Source organism: Macaca nemestrina, chromosome X (assembly GCF_043159975.1).
Source record: "Macaca nemestrina isolate mMacNem1 chromosome X, mMacNem.hap1, whole genome shotgun sequence".
Lineage (NCBI taxonomy): Eukaryota > Metazoa > Chordata > Mammalia > Primates > Cercopithecidae > Macaca > Macaca nemestrina.
Window position 1 is genome coordinate 74,176,466 of NC_092145.1, and position 18,347 is coordinate 74,194,812.

An 18,347-nucleotide genomic window follows, 5' to 3' on the forward strand; every position below is an offset into this window, starting at 1 on the left:
TAATAAACCATCTTGGGAAGTTGTAACTGCTTATTTATATTCACATTTAATATTTTCCCTATATTTTGTCAGAACTTAAAGTATATTCAGAATAGAAAAATAGTCATTATTTTTTTCTTTTGAAATCACTGGTATCTGATTAACTTTTAATCAGTTGCACAGTAAATATATACTTGTGTACTTCCACTTTGTGGAAAATGCATTTCCACTAATTTCTGCAAACATAATTTGTTTACACTTGCTTCCCCTCCCCCTTGATCCTGATTGCTAGAGTGAAATTTTCTATAGAAAGTTTGGGAAACACAGAGAAGTATAAAGAAGGAAACAAAAATCACCTGTGAAACCTATCACCTATTTTTACTTACAGTTACTGTTTACTTCCAGGATTTTCTACATTAACACATACATCTACATATGTTTATATATTCTTTATAATATTAGATTTCGTATTTTGAAGCATTTTTTGTAACTTAAGTATTATGAATGTTTTCCTGTGTCGTCATGACTCTTTGAAAACAAGGTTTTTAATGGTATTCTGTTGTGTGGTTGTTTTATGTTATACTATAACCAGTGTTCTTTGGCTAGAGATTTAGGTTGTTTCCAGTTATTCATTTTACATGAATAATGCTATAGGTAATATCTTTAACATTCTTGAATATAATTTTTTATGTATATAATTCTGTGGTATTTCCTAGGGACAAATTCCCAGAAGTAAAATTATTAGCCAAAGGATGTGTGTATCTTTAAGGTTTTTTAGTACAGACTGTATATTGTCCTTTAGAATGCTGTTTCAATTTATATTCTCTCTTGCATTGTATCAGAGTCTTTTTTTTCTACCCTTTAGAACATTGAATACTATATTTGAAAAACATTTATTTTTAGGTGAAAATGGTATCCTACTTTAGTTATTTGAGAAGAATTTTTCAAGTGAACAAATATTTTGTCCGTAATGATGATGCTTAATGTTGGTCTAGGCATGTTTATACCTTTTTAAAAAATACAAAACTAGTTAAGACTATATAATTTCTGCCTTCTCAGATTTATAGCATGATGCTGCGATTATCTGCCTTATTTGAAAGTCATATCAAAAATATCATCTCTGAGTATAAGTCAGCAATCCAGAGTCAGAAGAGGAGAAGGCCACGGTACAGAAAACGTCTAAGAAGCAGCAGCAGTTCGTTATCTAGTAGTGGAGCACCTAGGTATCATTACATTGATACAACATTTTTTTGTTCTCAAAGCATTTTGTGTGTATTACCTAATTTATGAAAGTTGATGAATAGTTTGAGGAGATCCCAAGAGGTCTTTTTGTTTGTTTCCTAAACTCTTATGCCTATGTAGAGTTAGTAACCAAAAGAACTATTTATGTGGATTTTACTATCCCAGAAACTTTTTTTTTAATTTTAATGATTGAAATTTCACTGTCAAATTATCTATTTCAAGCATTTTACATGAACTTTAGGGCATTTCCTCTTTGGTCAGCTAATACCTGACCTTGATACCTCTTTGTATCATACTGTCTATCATAATATGTTGCTAACAGAAAAAAAAAATGCTCGTTGTTACGTATTTTTACTTCCAGTCCAAAAGGGAAGCAGAAACAAATGAAGCTGCAGCCTAAAAATGACCAGAATACCTCAGTATCTTATGCCAGGACTAGCTCTCCTTTCTCATCTCCTGGTAAATATGTCTTTTGTTTTTGGTGTTCTGTATCTCAGTTTAATTCTGATGTTAGGGATATGGAAGAGGCAGCATGGTTTATAGTGCAAAGAACAATGGATTTAGATTTTTAAACGTTGTGTTTTATTCCCAATTCTACTTGCTAGTTTTGTGTCCCTGAGTATGACATTAGGCCGTATGATTAATTTTCTTTATTAGACTACGTGAAAAGTCTCTTAGTTTTAAAATTTTATGATTAAATGATTAATGTCTATAATATCTCAGAACACTCATCTATAATATATTTACCAACGTAATATTTGAAAATTTGTGATGTGCAATTGGACAAGTTTTTCTGACATTCAACCATTTGCTCTCAAAATATTCATATCATTTTGTTAGAGAAATTTATAATTTTGGTTATAGATTTGGAATAGAGAAACTTATAATGTTGGTGTTGGAATAAAATAAGAGAGATATGGTTTTAAAAAGTAGCCTTTCCTGAAAACATGATAATTATGTTAGTATTAAAATCTTTTAAAATGCAAGTTTCAGATGCTGCTGAAGGGCTTTCACTATATCTACTTGATGATGAGCCAGATGGGCCATTTTCTTCATCGAGCTTTGGTGGATATAGCCGAAGTGGAAACAGCCATGACCCAGGGAAAGCCAAATCATTGCGGAATAGAGTTTTGCCAGTTAAACAAGGTAGGAAATAAATGCGGGACAAGACATTTATTATTTATTTCTTTATGACAGAAGATAAATCATTTAAAAGCTGACATATTGGCATAGTAAAAACTAGTGTATCCTTATAGTTAATGAGAATTTTGTCACATATGAGTCAGATAGCATTTCATATTCATAACTGGGAACAGGCCATTAATAGATTTCCAATAGCTATTTTCAAATGTATTTTAGTCATAAAATAAAATGTAAAATGGGGCCAGGTATGGTGGCTCACACCTGTAATCCCAGCACTTTCAGAAGCCGAGGTAGGAGGATCACTTGAGGCCAGGAAATTGAGATCAGCCTGGACAACAAAGCAAGACCTAATCTCTACCAAAAAAAAAAAAAAAAAAAAAGTAAAAATTATCCACATGTGGTGGCACACAACTCCCAGCTACTTGGGAAACTGAGGTGGGAGAAGCGCTTGAGCCAGGAGTAGGAGACTACGGTGAGCTATGATTGTGCCACTGCACTCCAGCCTGTGTGACAGAGTGAGACTCTATCTCAAAAATAAATAAATAAAATAAAAGGAATTGGGAGAAAAAACTAAATGAAGAGTTCTTTCCCCAAGCACATGAAAACACATTTAGGATTTTTCATTTATTAAACCATATTAATAAGAAAGGAGAGTTTCCAAAGTCATCTTTAAATAGGTCTCATATTTTTGTGGCCCACTGCAGTAAAAATATGAGTCTGGACTGAGAAATGAGCCTTCTTTCAGTCAACAGCCGCTTCTACCACCTTCCTTAAGGTTTTCCAGTTATATAAGTCAGATATCCTCTTCCCTAGGGGCTTGCTGTATCACAAAGTCAGTGGTTTTCAGACTGTGCCCTGCCCGTTTCTGGGGCATCCACAAAAGTACTTCAGGCATTCTCAGAAGAACCTTCTGCATTTAACCAGACAGTTCTGTTTGTTATTTCATATAAGGAAATGCTATTTTACTTTTTATTAGGAGAAAAATGTTCACTGCTTGAAAAGAAATCACTGACCTAATTCATTATGTGCCTCTATTTTGGACCATACAAGGGACATCAATTATCATAAATATTTGAAGTTTATTGTTACCCAAACTTTCTTCTTATACTTAGTCCTATATTAGGGACTTTGAATGTATTCAAAGAAAGTTCTAACATGTTCAGCTATTTGAAGTTTGTGAATAATATTTAATATGCTTTTTCAAATAATTTTATTGGAATATACGTTTAATTTTATATACATTTTAATGCAAGATTAAGTAGCTTATCCATTGTTATTTAACTATCAAATAACTTAAAAATAGGCTTTTCCAAAGATATTTTGTAGTGGCTATGTAAGAAATATTGAAACATATTTGATTACTTGAAAATAATTAGTGCCTTTGTCTTTCCCAATTTATATCTTTAGTGTCTCCTCTGATCTTGCATACTTATGCCATTGCCTTTTTTTCATTTTACTCTTCCTTCCACTGCCAAGATTAATCCATGTTTCCTTCATCTATTTTGCTTTTCCCATCCACAGAGTCGTTTATCCTTTGTAGTATGGTGTCTGTCCCGACCACTCTTCAAAAGCTGTTCTCGAACTCATCAGTACTCTTCAGTGGCCAGCTAGTGTCGTTTTTTAGTTTTTAACTTCTCAATCTCTGTATCATTGCATGTTGTTGATTACCTTCTCTATGAACTCTACTCTTAAGCTTCTATACTCTATTGATTAGCTTATATCTTTTATTTCTGTTTCTTCTCTTTGCAGAGTTTGCCACTGTTTTTTGTTTGCTTGTTTTTGTCTTCCACAAATAAAGGAATCTAATGACTGCATCCGTCATCTTGACGTGATGACTCTCCAAATGTATATGCACCGCTTAGATATCTCTTTATTCTATTAGAATAATTTCCAAGTGCTTCCTTAAAAAATTAAAAAAAAAATCTTCGGTTGCTTATCATCTTTGCATCTCAAACTTGCTTCTTTTTCTTTGCTCACTATTTTAGTTAATGGTATCACCATCTTTCTTGCCACCCAGCTTAAAATTTCAGTGTTTTTTGACTCTTCATTTACCCCTCATACCTAGTCAGTTGCCAAGTTTTGTGAATTCCACAACTCTTTAATACCACTTAAACCTTCTGTGTAGTTTCTACTGCTATCACCCTAGTCTCCAGCCTAGAGTATTAGTCAGCTTGGGTTTCCATAACAAGATACCACAGACTGGGTGGCTTAAACAGCAGACATTCATTTTCTCACAGAGCTGGAGGCTCGATCCAATGTCAAGGTGCCATATAGATGTGTATCTGATAAGGGCTTTTTCCCTGGCTTCTATATGTCCACCTTCTTGCTTTGTCCTCATGTGACCTTGCCTCTACAGAGAGACAGAGGGAAATACCTCTAGTATCTCTTCTTCTTCCTGTAAGAACGTCAGTCCTGTTGAGTTATAGTCCCACCCATATAACCTCATTTAACCTTAATTACCTCCTTAAATGCCCTAATCTCCAAATGTAGTCGCTTCAGGGGTTAGGGCTTCCATGAATTTTGAAGGGATGCAATTCAGTCCATAACACCCAGACTTATTAGATTAATCTTGTAATTATCTTCAGCCCTAATCTTACTTCTTTTCAATTCTTCCAGTCTGCTCTCTTGATTCCTTCCTACCTCACTGGCTGGTCCTCCATTTTATTTGTTGGTTTTTCTTTATCTTTAAATGTTTGAACATCTCAGGTCTCAGTCTTCAGCCACCTTGTCTGTCTTTACTTACTCATTCAGTGAGCTCTCCTAGTTCTCATTACCCTAAATATTATCTCTACTGAAAATTTCCACAATTATATCTCCAGCTCCACCCTCTGCCCTGAGCTCCAGACTGGTGTTTATTTCTTTTTCTTTTTTTTTTTTAAAAAGTCTTTCCTGGGATCTGTGTCAACATCTAAAATGGAATCTTGATTTTTCCAGTGCCCTGCTCAAACCTGTTGCTCCTTCAGTGTTCTCTACCTCAAAATATCTCTACCATTCACCCACTTGCTTAGACCATAAAACCTAGGAGTCAGTCTTCATTCTGTGCTTGACACTTGACATATGGTCTGTCAGCAAGTCCCATCAGTTCAGCCTTTGAAATGTTTCTCTAGAAGGAAATATTCCAAATATAGTCACTTATCATCACATCTATTGACATATCCTTCATCATGTCTTACCTAGAATACTGCACTGGACACCCAAACAGTCTCTCCTTCCACTTTCAGTCTTGCCTCCTCTGTGATCTTTTTTATATACAGCAACCATACCGTTTTAAAAATATAAATCAGATTCTTTCTCCAGCTTAAAATTCTCCACTGGCACTCATCTCCTACAACTCACTGTTTTTCTATTCCACTATGGTTATACTGGCTTGCTTTCTGTTCCCTCCTCTGGAATGTTCTTTCCCTACATCTGACTTCATTCAGTTATTTCTTCTAATACTACCTCTGTAGAGAAGTCTTCCCTATCTAAAATACACTCCCTTCTACACATAAATACTCTTTTTAAAAATCCTCTTTATAACATGTCTGTGTGAAATTTTATTATTAATTTATCACTTTATTATCTTTCAAGGTATTCCCACTAAAATACAGATTCCAAGAGCAAGGACTGTCCCTTTCATTGCCATATTCAAATCTTCTAGCAATGCCTTGCTAATAGTAGACAATGAATAAAAAATTTATTGACCAAATGAATGAAACTAATTCATGTTCTCAGATAATTCTTCCTGAAGTAGGCCCTTAAAACTTCTGCCTAAACCTCATTGCCATCATTCCACCCCCATAATCTCCTCCCCCTCCCAAAAAAGCAGACAAAAATGAACACTTTAATATCTTATATTTTGAAGAAATTTAAATTCTTACTCTGACACCCTCTGTGATTTTATTCCACGTATTTTTGGGAACTGTAGACTGTTTTTGAACCTAAATAACCATTTTGTCAATGTTGAAACTTAACAATTAAAAATTATTTATTTTAATTTAGATCACTCCCTTGATGGACCCCTTACAAATGGTGATGGCAGAGAGCCCCGGACAGGAATCAAGAGAAAACTACTTAGTGCATCAGAAGAAGATGAAAACATGGGAGGAGAAGATAAAGAGAAAAAAGAAACAAAAGAGAAGTCTCATTTATCCACCTCAGAGAGTGGAGAGTTAGGATCCAGTTTAAGTTCTGAAAGTACCTGTGGTTCTGACTCTGACTCTGAATCAACTTCCAGAACAGATCAAGATTACGTAGATGGAGACCATGATTATAGCAAATTCATACAAACCAGACCTAAAAGAAAACTCAGAAAGCAACATGGCAATGGAAAAAGAAATTGGAAGACCAGAGGCACAGGAGGAAGAGGCAGATGGGGAAGATGGGGTAGATGGAGTAGAGGAGGCAGAGGAAGAGGAGGCAGGGGACGAGGGAGTAGAGGAAGAGGTGGAGGTGGCACTAGGGGGAGGGGAAGAGGGAGAGGAGGAAGAGGTGCTTCTAGAGGAGCTACCAGAGCCAAACGAGCACGTATTGCAGATGATGAATTTGATACCATGTTTTCAGGACGTTTCAGTAGACTGCCTCGAATTAAAACAAGAAACCAAGGCAGGAGGACTGTTTTATATAATGATGATTCTGATAATGACAATTTTGTGTCCACTGAGGATCCTCTGAATCTTGGTACATCCAGATCAGGCAGAGTGCGTAAAATGACAGAAAAAGCCAGGGTTAGCCATCTCATGGGATGGAATTATTAACAGTTAATAAATTTAGAATAACTTAAAAAATTCAATGGCCTTCTACTGCAGGGAATTTACCAGGAAATCTACAAAGCAAGTTGTGTGGGGACTTCTGCTTCCTTTCACATTGGTGCTTTTCCATTTATGCCAGTATACATTTGTTTCAAGACTTTTGATCTCCACACTTCATTTGTTCAAATAAGCCTTACTCATTAGGCCTTAAATTAAGAGAAATTCTGCCCACACACACACACACACAAACACACACACACACACGAAACACAACACAGACACACTACAGATTTACTACATTAAAGGAGCATTCAGCTTCTTAAGAGTAGCATGACATTTTTATCTCAATAGAATAGCCCTCTTTTGCTTTTGTATCACAGAAGTATAGCACCTTCTTACAGAGTTTTATATAGTTTGTTTTTGCCATTTTGATTCCTATACCCAGTAATAATAACTTTTGCACAATACACCAATCCTAAAGGCAGCTATTAAATGTTTACAGTTTCTATATTGTAAGAGCGATCTGGATTATTTTACTCTTCCCAGGCCAAACTTTCATGACTTGTACTGAACTGAAGTATATATTTATACTACAGTTTTTTGGGGGGTGGGGGGATCTTGATATGCTTTTCATTGATTTGCATAATTCACGTTAAAGGTGAGAAAGGGTTGGTGCCTTGTAAATATGTAGCAGATCTTCGTGGTGTGTTCTGATGTGTGCATTAACTTTATTAAAAAAGAATACTTGAGGTATCAATCTAGACAAGGTGCCAAATGCAAAAGTTTCCTGCATCAATTTTTTTTCCTATCACATTTTATTGCATTAATAGAATTTGTGTAGCTTAAATAACTTAAACATTTGAAAAATCCTCATCCACAAAGAACAACTTCTTTGAACAGTAGCTCAGCTACCTCTTAACTACAACTACTGGAAACATTAAGGAAAATAGATGCTGTTATTCCTTACTGACTAAGGAGAAATAGAACAAGCTTAGTAGGAATGAATACCCATAAGTTATAAGCTGAGAGGTTGTTAATAATTGTATTGGCTCTCAAATTAATAATTGTAATTAACAAACTTTCATAAGTATAGTATGCTCTACCTTAGACTTTCTTAGAACATGAACATATTTGTGTAAGTAGACTTGGGCTACTGCTCATATATTTCTGCTCCACTTACCATTTAACAGCTGTGAGTTACTGGTTTTCATTTGAATCTTAAAATTTAACAAAGCACCTAGTTTGAGTTGGAATGTTTTGGCTAGCTAGTATTATGAATCAACTTATAGATTCTGCTCATATCATTCCAAAGGGTTCTTCTGTTCTAGTCTTTCAGGAAAGAACCTTATTGCACTGCACACTGATGTTGTGAATCATTATTTTATAGATAAAAAGCATCTTTAAAAACCCTTATTGTCTTGTTTACAGCAGTAGAGTGCACATGGTTCCATAAGTGAGCTTGAGTTTCAAGGTCAATTTTAGTCCCCAAATTTAATATTACAGATTTGTTGATTTGTTAGATACTTACATTTCTGAGGTAAGAGGGATAATATCAATTTATGTTTCTGTAACAGCAAATTTGTTGCACTTAGATCAGGCTCATGGGATAAAACAGACTTCTTAGTGTATACCTAGCTATCCCAGGATTTTTCTTAAGCTAATGTGTTTGTCTCATGCTTTCAATCATTTCATGCATCTGAAAACCCTTAAGTGCAGAGGAAGGTGTACACACATAAAACTTTGCTTTTTTGGTAGGGTCGGCAGTAGGGTTATTCTTGGACTAACATCTTTAAGCAGTTTTCACTTGCAGTAGAAATGATGTTCAGGCTTTAAGAGAAAGTATTGTTGTGAATTGTTAATGGCACTAACTTCTGTTACTAGACAGCAGACCAAGCTATTTTTTTGTTGTAGTCTTTTTTTCACTAAACCAAAACTACTACTGGTTGTAACTCAGCTGCCACTTTTAACCATAGTAGAGATTCAAAACGTTCCTATTTGAAACTACATTTGGTTTTTCCTAAAACGTGCTGTTTCAGTTATTTATCTCTTGGGCATTTAGACTAAATCGTGCCTGTATTCCTGAAATCAATAATACTTTGGCCTATCCTGATCTAAGTAACATAGTTACTTAAATTCCTGGATATACCCAAATATGGATCACATGTATCATTTTAGTGTGAAATTTTTTGTTGACATTCTTCTATGAAGAGCTGACCTCTTGAAATGTAGAAGAATTGACATTTGTGTGATTTTGGCTATCTGGAGCTTTATTTATAATTTATTTTGAAAAATAAAAATGCCACATTTATTTCCCAAATGTCAAGATTTTCTAGAATTAGATAATTAGAATAATAAGGCTGAAGACATTTTAAAGCATATTTTATATGTAGTGAAATACTGTGAAAATATTAGTGAACAGCACTTTGCTGTAATGTTTATTTCAGTTATTAAGATTTAAAGAGTTAGTCATCAGGGTATGTTAGATAAACATAGTTATCATTTATTAAACAAACAGATAATTTTCTGTTTGCATGCAAATTATTTTAATAAGTGTGAAAAATAAAAGTTTGGAAGATAGTATTTTTACTTTTATATCTGGACTTTTCTCCCCCCAATTTACACTTTGCTTTCTTGTAATACCACCTCCTGTGAATGTGTTGTAATTAGTATCACATTGATTACTTTATCATTTTAATTTCTTTGAGGCCCTTTAAACTTACGTGAAATCTGGGTCCAGCCATAGCAAAGCAAGTAGGAAATGAACAAAGAATTTTGAAGAAAAGCCTAAATCTTAAATTGCTAAGAAAAACCACTGTTATATTTAGGCCCATGAGAGCATATACATGTATAAACCTAATCCTATGCTAGATATGAATAGTCAGTGAGCTGTAATATTTCTCATAAATGCTAATAATGTTTAAATTCCCAGCTTTAAGATCTTAGTGTGTGTATATATTTATAAAATCTGAACTGTGTGTTTCTTCTATGGCTTACTGTGTGTTTCTCTTTCAGCAATAGGATGCTCTCTCAAACATTCACTAGCCTACTAGCCCAATTACTAAATTTTTGTATATGTGTGTTTGTGCACTTGTATATGTGTAAAGTTTTTTCCCCAACTTGACACACCTTATCTCCGACATTGCAAAAAAGAGAACATTTTGTATGGAGGACAGTCTACCAACTTTTTGCCTCTGTACAGCTCTTAGCCTGTATATTTACTGCTTGATCATCCATTTCATTATGCCTTCTAGATAACCAGTCCAGATTTTATCATGTATCTGTGTCCCTCTATTCTTTTTGTTTCCCTTTTTAATTTTTTTTCTTTTTTTTCCCCTCCCCAGAAATCAGACTTGTGTTGGAATTCTTCTCTACAACACTTCGTTTCACCCAGATGCAAAGTAACAAAGTAACTGAGTAAAATTATAAATCTCATTCTGCACAACTGTGTGCTCAGCTATTTAACTCAGCCTTCTAATGCTTTGAAGTACATTTCAGTTATTTATGTTTTTGTTGTTTTTGTTTTAATCCCATAGATTGTCATCAGACAATAATAGAGTGATTGAAAGAGAAAGATGTAAATGCCACTTCTAACTTTTTGATAAAACTTTTTTGAGCATTTTTCAAAAATTTGTGTGTTTCTGGTAATGGGGAATTGAAACACCTTTTGCTTGTTTATGTATGTTGGGAATCATTTTATGTACATTTACCAACTGGTACGTATCTTCAAGTTGGAATTTTCACATCCATAAAAGGGAGACTTGCATCATATATAATTTTCAGTATACTTTGCTGTCCAGCCTTTTAAACAATTACAGTCATATTTTGAGTTCTGAGATGAATAGTTCTAGGGGAAGGGATGGAACTTTTGACATGTAAAGTCCATTGTTTTAAATGCTAACCCCATCCCCAATATTTTTGTGGAGCGTGAGGCTTTATGAAAGGTTTATCAGAAATAGAATATTCTAAGGTCACTTTTATGGCTTGTTTCAAAAATTAGTATGAAAGTATTTTCATGCTTTTTTGTTTCTCATCTTTTAGCAAAGCTTCTTTACCAAGTTTTGATTAAATTCCAACATAAAATTAAGTTTTTTCATGGTGCTATATTTTGTGGAATATAGGTAGCACTCAGGTTTCTTTTCTTTTCTCTTTTCTTTTCCCCTTCCTTCCTTCCTCCTTTCCTTCCTTCTTTCTTTCCTTTGTTCCTTCGTTCTTCCCTCCCTCCCTCCCTCCCTTCCTTCCTTCCTTCCTTCCTTCCTTCCTTCCTTCCTTCCTTCCTTCCTTCCTTCCTTCCTTCCTTCCTTCCTCACCTCGGCCTCCCAAAGTGCTGGGATTACAGGCGTGAGCCACCGTGCCCGGCCTATATACCCTTATTATTGATTGTTTCTTTTTTCATCTTTTCAATCCTGCTTACTTTTATCCTCACTTTCCTTTCTGCCATGAAAACTGCACCTAATTTACCACACTTAAGATTGGCAATTTTTGATTCATTGATGGGAGAAGTATAGTAGAAAGGCCCTGCAGTTTAGAATTAAGTTGTGTTTGTTTATTTACATGTATGCCCATTTCTTCTAAATTAAATCTAGAATATGAGACTTTGACATATAAAAGCATGATAAGTATTTTCTTAAAAAATAAAACTATTGATAACATAATGAAACCACCATTGGTAATTGAATTTTAAAATGATATGCAAAAATATTTAGAAATCCAGTTGGGAAATGTGTTTTTGCATATGTCACCAGATACACATTAGGCAGTACTTCAAATGTTAACTCTTAAACAATACTGTGGTGATGGCAATCAGTAATTTATTTCTTTGTCCTGTAACTTATCATTCTTGTCTTTTGTAATCTCTTACACAGTATTAACATAACTGTACCTTTTATTTGTTCTTGGTATCCATACATTTTAAGATGGAAAAATCAGTTCATAGTTGATATGATATTGTATATGGGCAAAATGTCCATTAAACTAAAATTCAGTAAAAAAGGTAATCTAAACTGGCTTGATTTATAAAAGATGTTTTGTTTGGCAGTTGTCAGTCATTAATAAGCAATTATCTTCAAAGACAAAAAACTGGACTAATTTGTTGCCATTCTTTATGGGATGTTTACAATAAAATTCCAAGTTGTTTGGAATCAATTGCACTCTTGCTGCTTTATGCCTTAATTTATGTACCAGAGAAAAGTTAACCAGAAGAAAGAAATATGGAGTTACCTATTCAGCTTTAGAGATTGTAACATGTAACTCTTAGGTCTTGTTTCTTTGTCATAGAATATTTTATTACTATTATTTTTTAATCTGAGAAACTAGGATGCTTCTTCCTATCAAAGAAAAGGTTTTGTTTTTTGTTTTTGTTTTCATCTTAGACATTGCAAATATTCTTTGGGTCACTTTTAGGATAATAAATATGATGTTTACACTTTAAATGGGGGCTGCTTGGTGCATTCAATAACAGCCTACAAAGCATTTGTCAACATTTTGTTTTGCAGAGCTTTTCAAAATGAATAGATCTCTAATATATTTATGACTTATGACTTTTAACAGCTGAGCTATATATCCCTGGCATTTTAAAATATATGGTCAGATTACCTATACTGTAAATGGTGCTTTAATTCAGTATAACTGTAGGAGGGAGAGAAGTGAGGTGAAATGATCTGAATGCTCTAACAGGAACATTCATAACCTATATAGTTACCAGAATTTGTCTCCCAATGGCAAACATTCCACTAGATACAAGATAAATAAGCTGGCCAAAGACTGGACTGTATCTTTGATGTATATACTGTCTATTTTGTGTATTTAGAATAAAAAAAAATGTATTTAGGACAAAAGTAGCCTGATTTTTTACAATATTCAGAGATTGAAGTGGAGATAAGTTGTTTGGTATTTTGTTTAGTTGCTTAATTGGTTAGAGATAGTCCTCTTTAAGGATATAAAAATCTTACATTAAAAATTTTTGGTTAAGGCCAGGCACAGTGACCCACACTTATAATCTCAGCATTTGGGGAGGCCATGTTGGAAGGATTGTTTGAGCCCAGGAGTTCAAGACCAGCCTGGGCAACATAGTGAGACACCATATCTACAAAACAATTTTTTTTTTTTAATTAGCTGGGCGTGGTTGCGTGTGCCTGTAAGTCCCAGGTACTTGGGAGACAGGTGGGAGAATCACTTGAACCTGGGGGGTCAAGGCCGCAGTGAGCTGTGATCATGCCACTGCACTCCAGCCTGAGGATCCGTTTTTTTTTTCCAAGTTGAGAAGGTCAAGGAAAAGGTGCTCTCCATTCTCTCTCAATTATATGTTCTTGACAATTTAAAGCTACTTTACAAAAATGTGCAAAATAAAACCAATATATTGAGCCTGTGAGTTGATCTTTTAAATGGGATTTTTGGTGGGATAGTTAAGCCTATAAGCTTACAGTGGCTTTCTCAGGTCATTTATATAAATACTTAAGGGCTTTTTAATGCTACAAAACATAGGTAGATCAAACAATAATATTAAATGAAGTAAAATTTTTATGGTATCGATTTTTTTCCCCAAAGTTTTAGGGACACGTTTTTCTTTCCTTTCTATGTTGCTTTAATAGATTTTTCTTTGCCAGCTGTGACAATTGCCTTAATGAAGTTCTTATCTACAGATTATAAACATTTAATTATAATTATAAAATCTTATAATTTTATTATAATTCTAGACATCTAATTTTAACAGTTATTAATTAACAAATATTTAATTTGATGTTGGAGACTTAAAAGTCTTTCTGATTCTAGTATTAATTTTGAATTGCCGTGTTGCCTGGTCAGCATCTTTGCAGTTCTCTTCAATTTTATAAGTTTTGTAAGTAAATATATGAAGAAATAAAAACATTTTAAATTCTTTAATTTAGGTGACTAATATTAATTGGTGGAGCTTATTCATTTTTAAGGATTTTTGTGGTTGATTTTTTTGTCATGTTGCAATTATAGTTAGAATTTGTATAACAACATGTTAATTTGTATTGGCAATTTTGTATAGTCTGTTAAGTAATTTAAGTCGAGGAAACTGCTAACATGTTCCGTCCTCCCTTGGCTTTTAAAAAAAGCTTACAATATGTTTAAATGAAATTTGCATACCAAATTGTGTAATCATTTGAAAAGTACTATTTTGTTACCCTTGAGTATTATTCATCTAAAATATTAATAATGAAGTGCTGGTAGTTCTGAATTATTTCCATATGTTAAATTTTAATTTATAAATTAGATTCAGTATTGTTTATAAAACAAGTGTTTTTGTCTAGTCTGACCCTATAGAGCAAAAAATATGCCCATGATATCCTCATAGTCATGAAATTACCAAGTCATCCTTTTACTTTTGTAGATTTGTGTTCATTTTTATTCTAAATGTGGTTTGTCGTTTTCATAAGAAAAAGAAGTTATTAAAACAAAGCAGTAGTTGAAGGTTGTGGTACATACATTTTTGCTTTCCAGTTTTCTCAAAAATTTAAGACTGCTGAATAAAACGACAAGTTTTTAACACTAAAAATACCTTTTATAACTTTGCTTATAAGTATTCAAGCAGAAATTCTCGGAGAATTATCTGAGGTAATGAGCCACATTCTTTCTCTAAACATGTGTTGGCATCTCCTTCAAAAAAGATATTTACCAGCGGGAAGTTGTAGCCTGTTCTCTTCATATTAGTGAGAAGAAACAGCTAAAAAAAAAAAAAAAAAAAAAAAAAGACTGACTGGTGCTACCTAGATTTGTTCACTTTTTTATTCATTCATTCAGCATTTACTGAGTGTCTTCTATGTGCCAAGCACTGGAATTTTATAAAGAGCTTTACTGTTCACAGAGTCCATAATCTCAATCATCAGAATGACATTATCAGTTAATTTGATTTTTCAGATCAGAAAGATGAGTTTTAGTGAAATCAAGTAATTTGCCTAAGCCTACATGGCTACTCACTAGAAAAGCCTTGATTCATCCAGCATATCTGCTTCCAGGTTTCTAGTCTTAACTTTTATTAATAAGATGTTTTGTTCTACTTTCTTCCCAATCTCTATGAAATGGAGACTTCTAAGTCATGCATGTGTATCTTGAAAATAACCTTTGTTTTTGCTTCTGGCTCAAATCTTTTAATAAAGAGGACCTTGAGATATGGATCTTCAAACCTCTCAGTGCTTTGGAATTTTTAATACTACCAGGTTTGGAAGTAGAAAAATGATTGAAGCTCAAATGATTGAATTGTATATCTTACACACTCTTACAAAAAAGTAAATGCCCAAGAAAACTGTAGAGGATTTACTTCTATCTTATTTTGAAGATTGTGCTAATATATACAAATGTGCTTTGCAATGTGTGACTTTAAAAAATGATCTGTTATTGCAGTCTTCCCTACTCTGTGCTTCCTTGCCAGTGCAAAACCTTGAAGTTTGAGTTCAAACGGGTTTCAGGTACAGTTCTCAGAGAATGCAACAGTGTTCCTGACTTAATCCCTGAGTTTAATTTAGGGTTTTTGTTTTGGGGTGTTCTTACTTTACATCCTTTGAACTATCTCTCAGTTTTACTCATTATTTAATGTATCACTCCCCTTCCCTTCCCTTCCCTTCCCTTCCCTTCCCTTCCCTTCCCTTCCCTTCTTCCCTTCCCTTCCCTTCCCTTCTTCCCTTCCCTTTCCTTCTTCCCTTCCCTTCTTCCCTTCCCTTCTCCCTTCCCTTCCCTTCCCTTCTTCTTCCCTTCCCTTCCCCTCTTCCCTTCCCTTCCCTTCCCTTCCCTTCCCTTCTTCCCTTCCCTTCTTCCCTTCCCTTCCCTTCTTCCCTTCCCTTCCCTTCCCCTTCCCTTCCCTTCCCTTCTTCCCTTCCCTTCCCTTCCCTTCCCTTCCCTTCCCTTCCCTTCCCTTCCCTTCCCTCCCCTCCCCTCCCCTTTTTTGAGACGGAGTTTAACTCTTGTCACCCAGGCTGGAGTCACCCAATGACGCAGTCTCGGCTCACTGCAACCTCCACCTCCCATATTCAAGCGATTCTCCTGCCTTCAGCCTCCCAAGTAGCTGGGATTACAAGTGTGCACCACCACACCTGGCTAATTTTTGTATTTTTAGTAGAGACGGGGTTTCACCACGTTGCCCAGGCTGGTCTCAAACTCCTGACTTCAGGTGATCCGCCCTCCTCAGCCTCCCAAAGTGCTGAAATTACAGGCCTGAGCCACTGCAACCGGCCAGTGTCACTCTTTTTTTACACCAATCCATATACCAGTCCTTTGGAATCGTTTTAATTATTTGTGGGGTTTTTTTTTCTAATTAAGACTTTGGGACAGGAGTGTTGGTTGACAAAGGTCGAGTGGCCCTATAAATATAGTAAAGTGAACTTGAACCACTGCTGATTTAAATTTTTTTATAACTCTTCTGTCACAGTATATGTTGTTATTAGGGGCTATTAGGAGGAAATGTTTCAAGTAATTTAACTCAAAGACTTGTGCATTTTCTCTCTTTATTCTCAAGAAATGGGGTTTTGCAGTGGTCCTTGAGAAGACATTAGGCCTACTCAAGTTGCATTTGGTTCATAGCATTTATGTTAATCTCATTCATATTTCACAATGCCATCTTTTCTCCTCTCCTAAACAGCTTCCACTTGTTCTGATCATCATCCAAGGAAAAGTGTTGGCTTTCAGCAGATAGACTATTGAATTATGTCAACAAAGATCTCTGTAAAAATCAAAGAGGGAATAGAAAATAAAATAATTGGGTTTATTTTTCTAGCTAGATAAAGTACAGCAGGTTTGACTAGCTGATTATACCTACACTAATCTTTGCTTGTATTAGGAGAACATAAGCTAGAAATCTAGGTCAGAGCTTTGTTCTGTGGTTAGATACTGTCATACAGCCTTGCTTATATTCCTCACAATGTGTATTTCGATGGAAGTAGCCTGACCTGGAGTCAGGTACTGTAGTTATTATGAGAGTTAAGGGGATAAGGGAAGCCTTTGAGATCTTTCTAAGAACCATGTTAACTAGAGGAGAGAAGAGAATGGGGTTTGAAGGTTTAATGAGGAATGAAATTCCATAGTGTTCAGGGTTTGGATGTCAACGCCTTCAGTGAGCACAGCAGCCTCAGATCACTGGAAACAGGTTTGGGGAAGGCCCCACGTAAGTTTTGGGGTATTTTTTATTGTTGTGTTGTTTTTTGTTTGTTTTGTTTTGCTTTTTGGTAGAGGTGCAGGTGCATGAAGGGAGAATTTGCAGAAGGATTCTTGGTGGGGATAGGGACATTTTAATGTTATAATTATTGCATTATAGTAGTTGTGTTTCTTGAGGTCTCAAACCTATTAGGTATTATTGTTAACACTCTTTTACAGATGAGGAAACTGAGGTTTAGAAAGGCAAAGGAATTGACCAGATATCACATTGCTGTTAAATGGCAGGATTTATCCTCAGATATGTTTCCAAAACCTGTTTGCTTAACTATTATGCATGCCACTTCTCATCGGGCTAGTTTTAATACTAGCTGTTGGAGACTTGCTGAGTGGCTTTAGCCAAGTTCCTTGTTCTCCTTGGTCTCAGTTATCTTTAGTTGTGTAAGGCTGAAGTTGATCACTAAATGATTTCCAAGGTCTTTATGTTTCTATTTTAAAAAAAGCTTATCCTTATGCACCTTCCTAGTGTAACATACTTCCATTGGAGATTCAATTTTCTTATAATCTTTATAAGCTCTGTATCCTACTTGTTAAAGTTATTTATTTGAAATCAAATCCCGTATGAACTGCTTTAGGTTTCTGTTTTCATAAGAAAGCCTTATCAAATTCAATTTAGGAAGTGTAAAAGTCATTGGAAAGATTGACTAACGTCATGACCGTGAAGAACTCCAATAACTCACTCCTCAGTGACACTGACACTTGTGGAAACTATGTTTTAAAAAACACAAGCCTCTGGAGATGGTCCACAGGGCAAGCAACAAGAGAATCTGTGAAAATTTAGTAAGAAAGGTGAGAATCTGTGGTATTCGAACCAAAACTACTCTCTTTATTTTCATCGCATCCCAGACTTCACTTTAAACTGCTTCAGCCAAGAACACAAGGCACACTCTGTCCCCGGAAGCTTGCCATTGTCCCCATAACCAGCTCCAGAACCCTGGCTCAGACATTTTGCCTGGGGGGAGAAGCAGACTATAAAACATACAGCTTATAATCTCTTTCCAAAGGAATTGACTTTAGTTACAACAGGCCTTAAGAGTGCTCTTTAAGAGCAATGGAGATTGTGGAGAAAGGTGAGTGAAGAGATTCAAC

The 18,347-nt window shown here is 35.0% G+C and overlaps 1 protein-coding gene across 2 annotated transcripts in view; it reads left to right on the forward strand.

Moving 5' to 3' along the window:
• LOC105464459 (bromodomain and WD repeat domain containing 3) overlaps nucleotides 1-12,241 on the forward strand; it is a 134,047-nt gene extending 121,806 nt beyond the window's left edge. The window contains exons 38-41 of one of the 2 annotated variants that reach the window (XM_011712408.3): nucleotides 1,039-1,202; nucleotides 1,583-1,680; nucleotides 2,209-2,367; nucleotides 6,346-12,241. In XM_011712408.3, coding sequence (XP_011710710.1) covers nucleotides 1,039-1,202; nucleotides 1,583-1,680; nucleotides 2,209-2,367; nucleotides 6,346-7,100 — 1,176 coding nt within the window. In that variant the 3' untranslated portion in view covers nucleotides 7,101-12,241. The remainder of the gene's footprint in view (nucleotides 1-1,038; nucleotides 1,203-1,582; nucleotides 1,681-2,208; nucleotides 2,368-6,345) is intronic. The other variant, XM_024787598.2, reaches the window with a different exon arrangement.
• The last annotated feature ends 6,106 nt before the right edge of the window (nucleotides 12,242-18,347 follow it).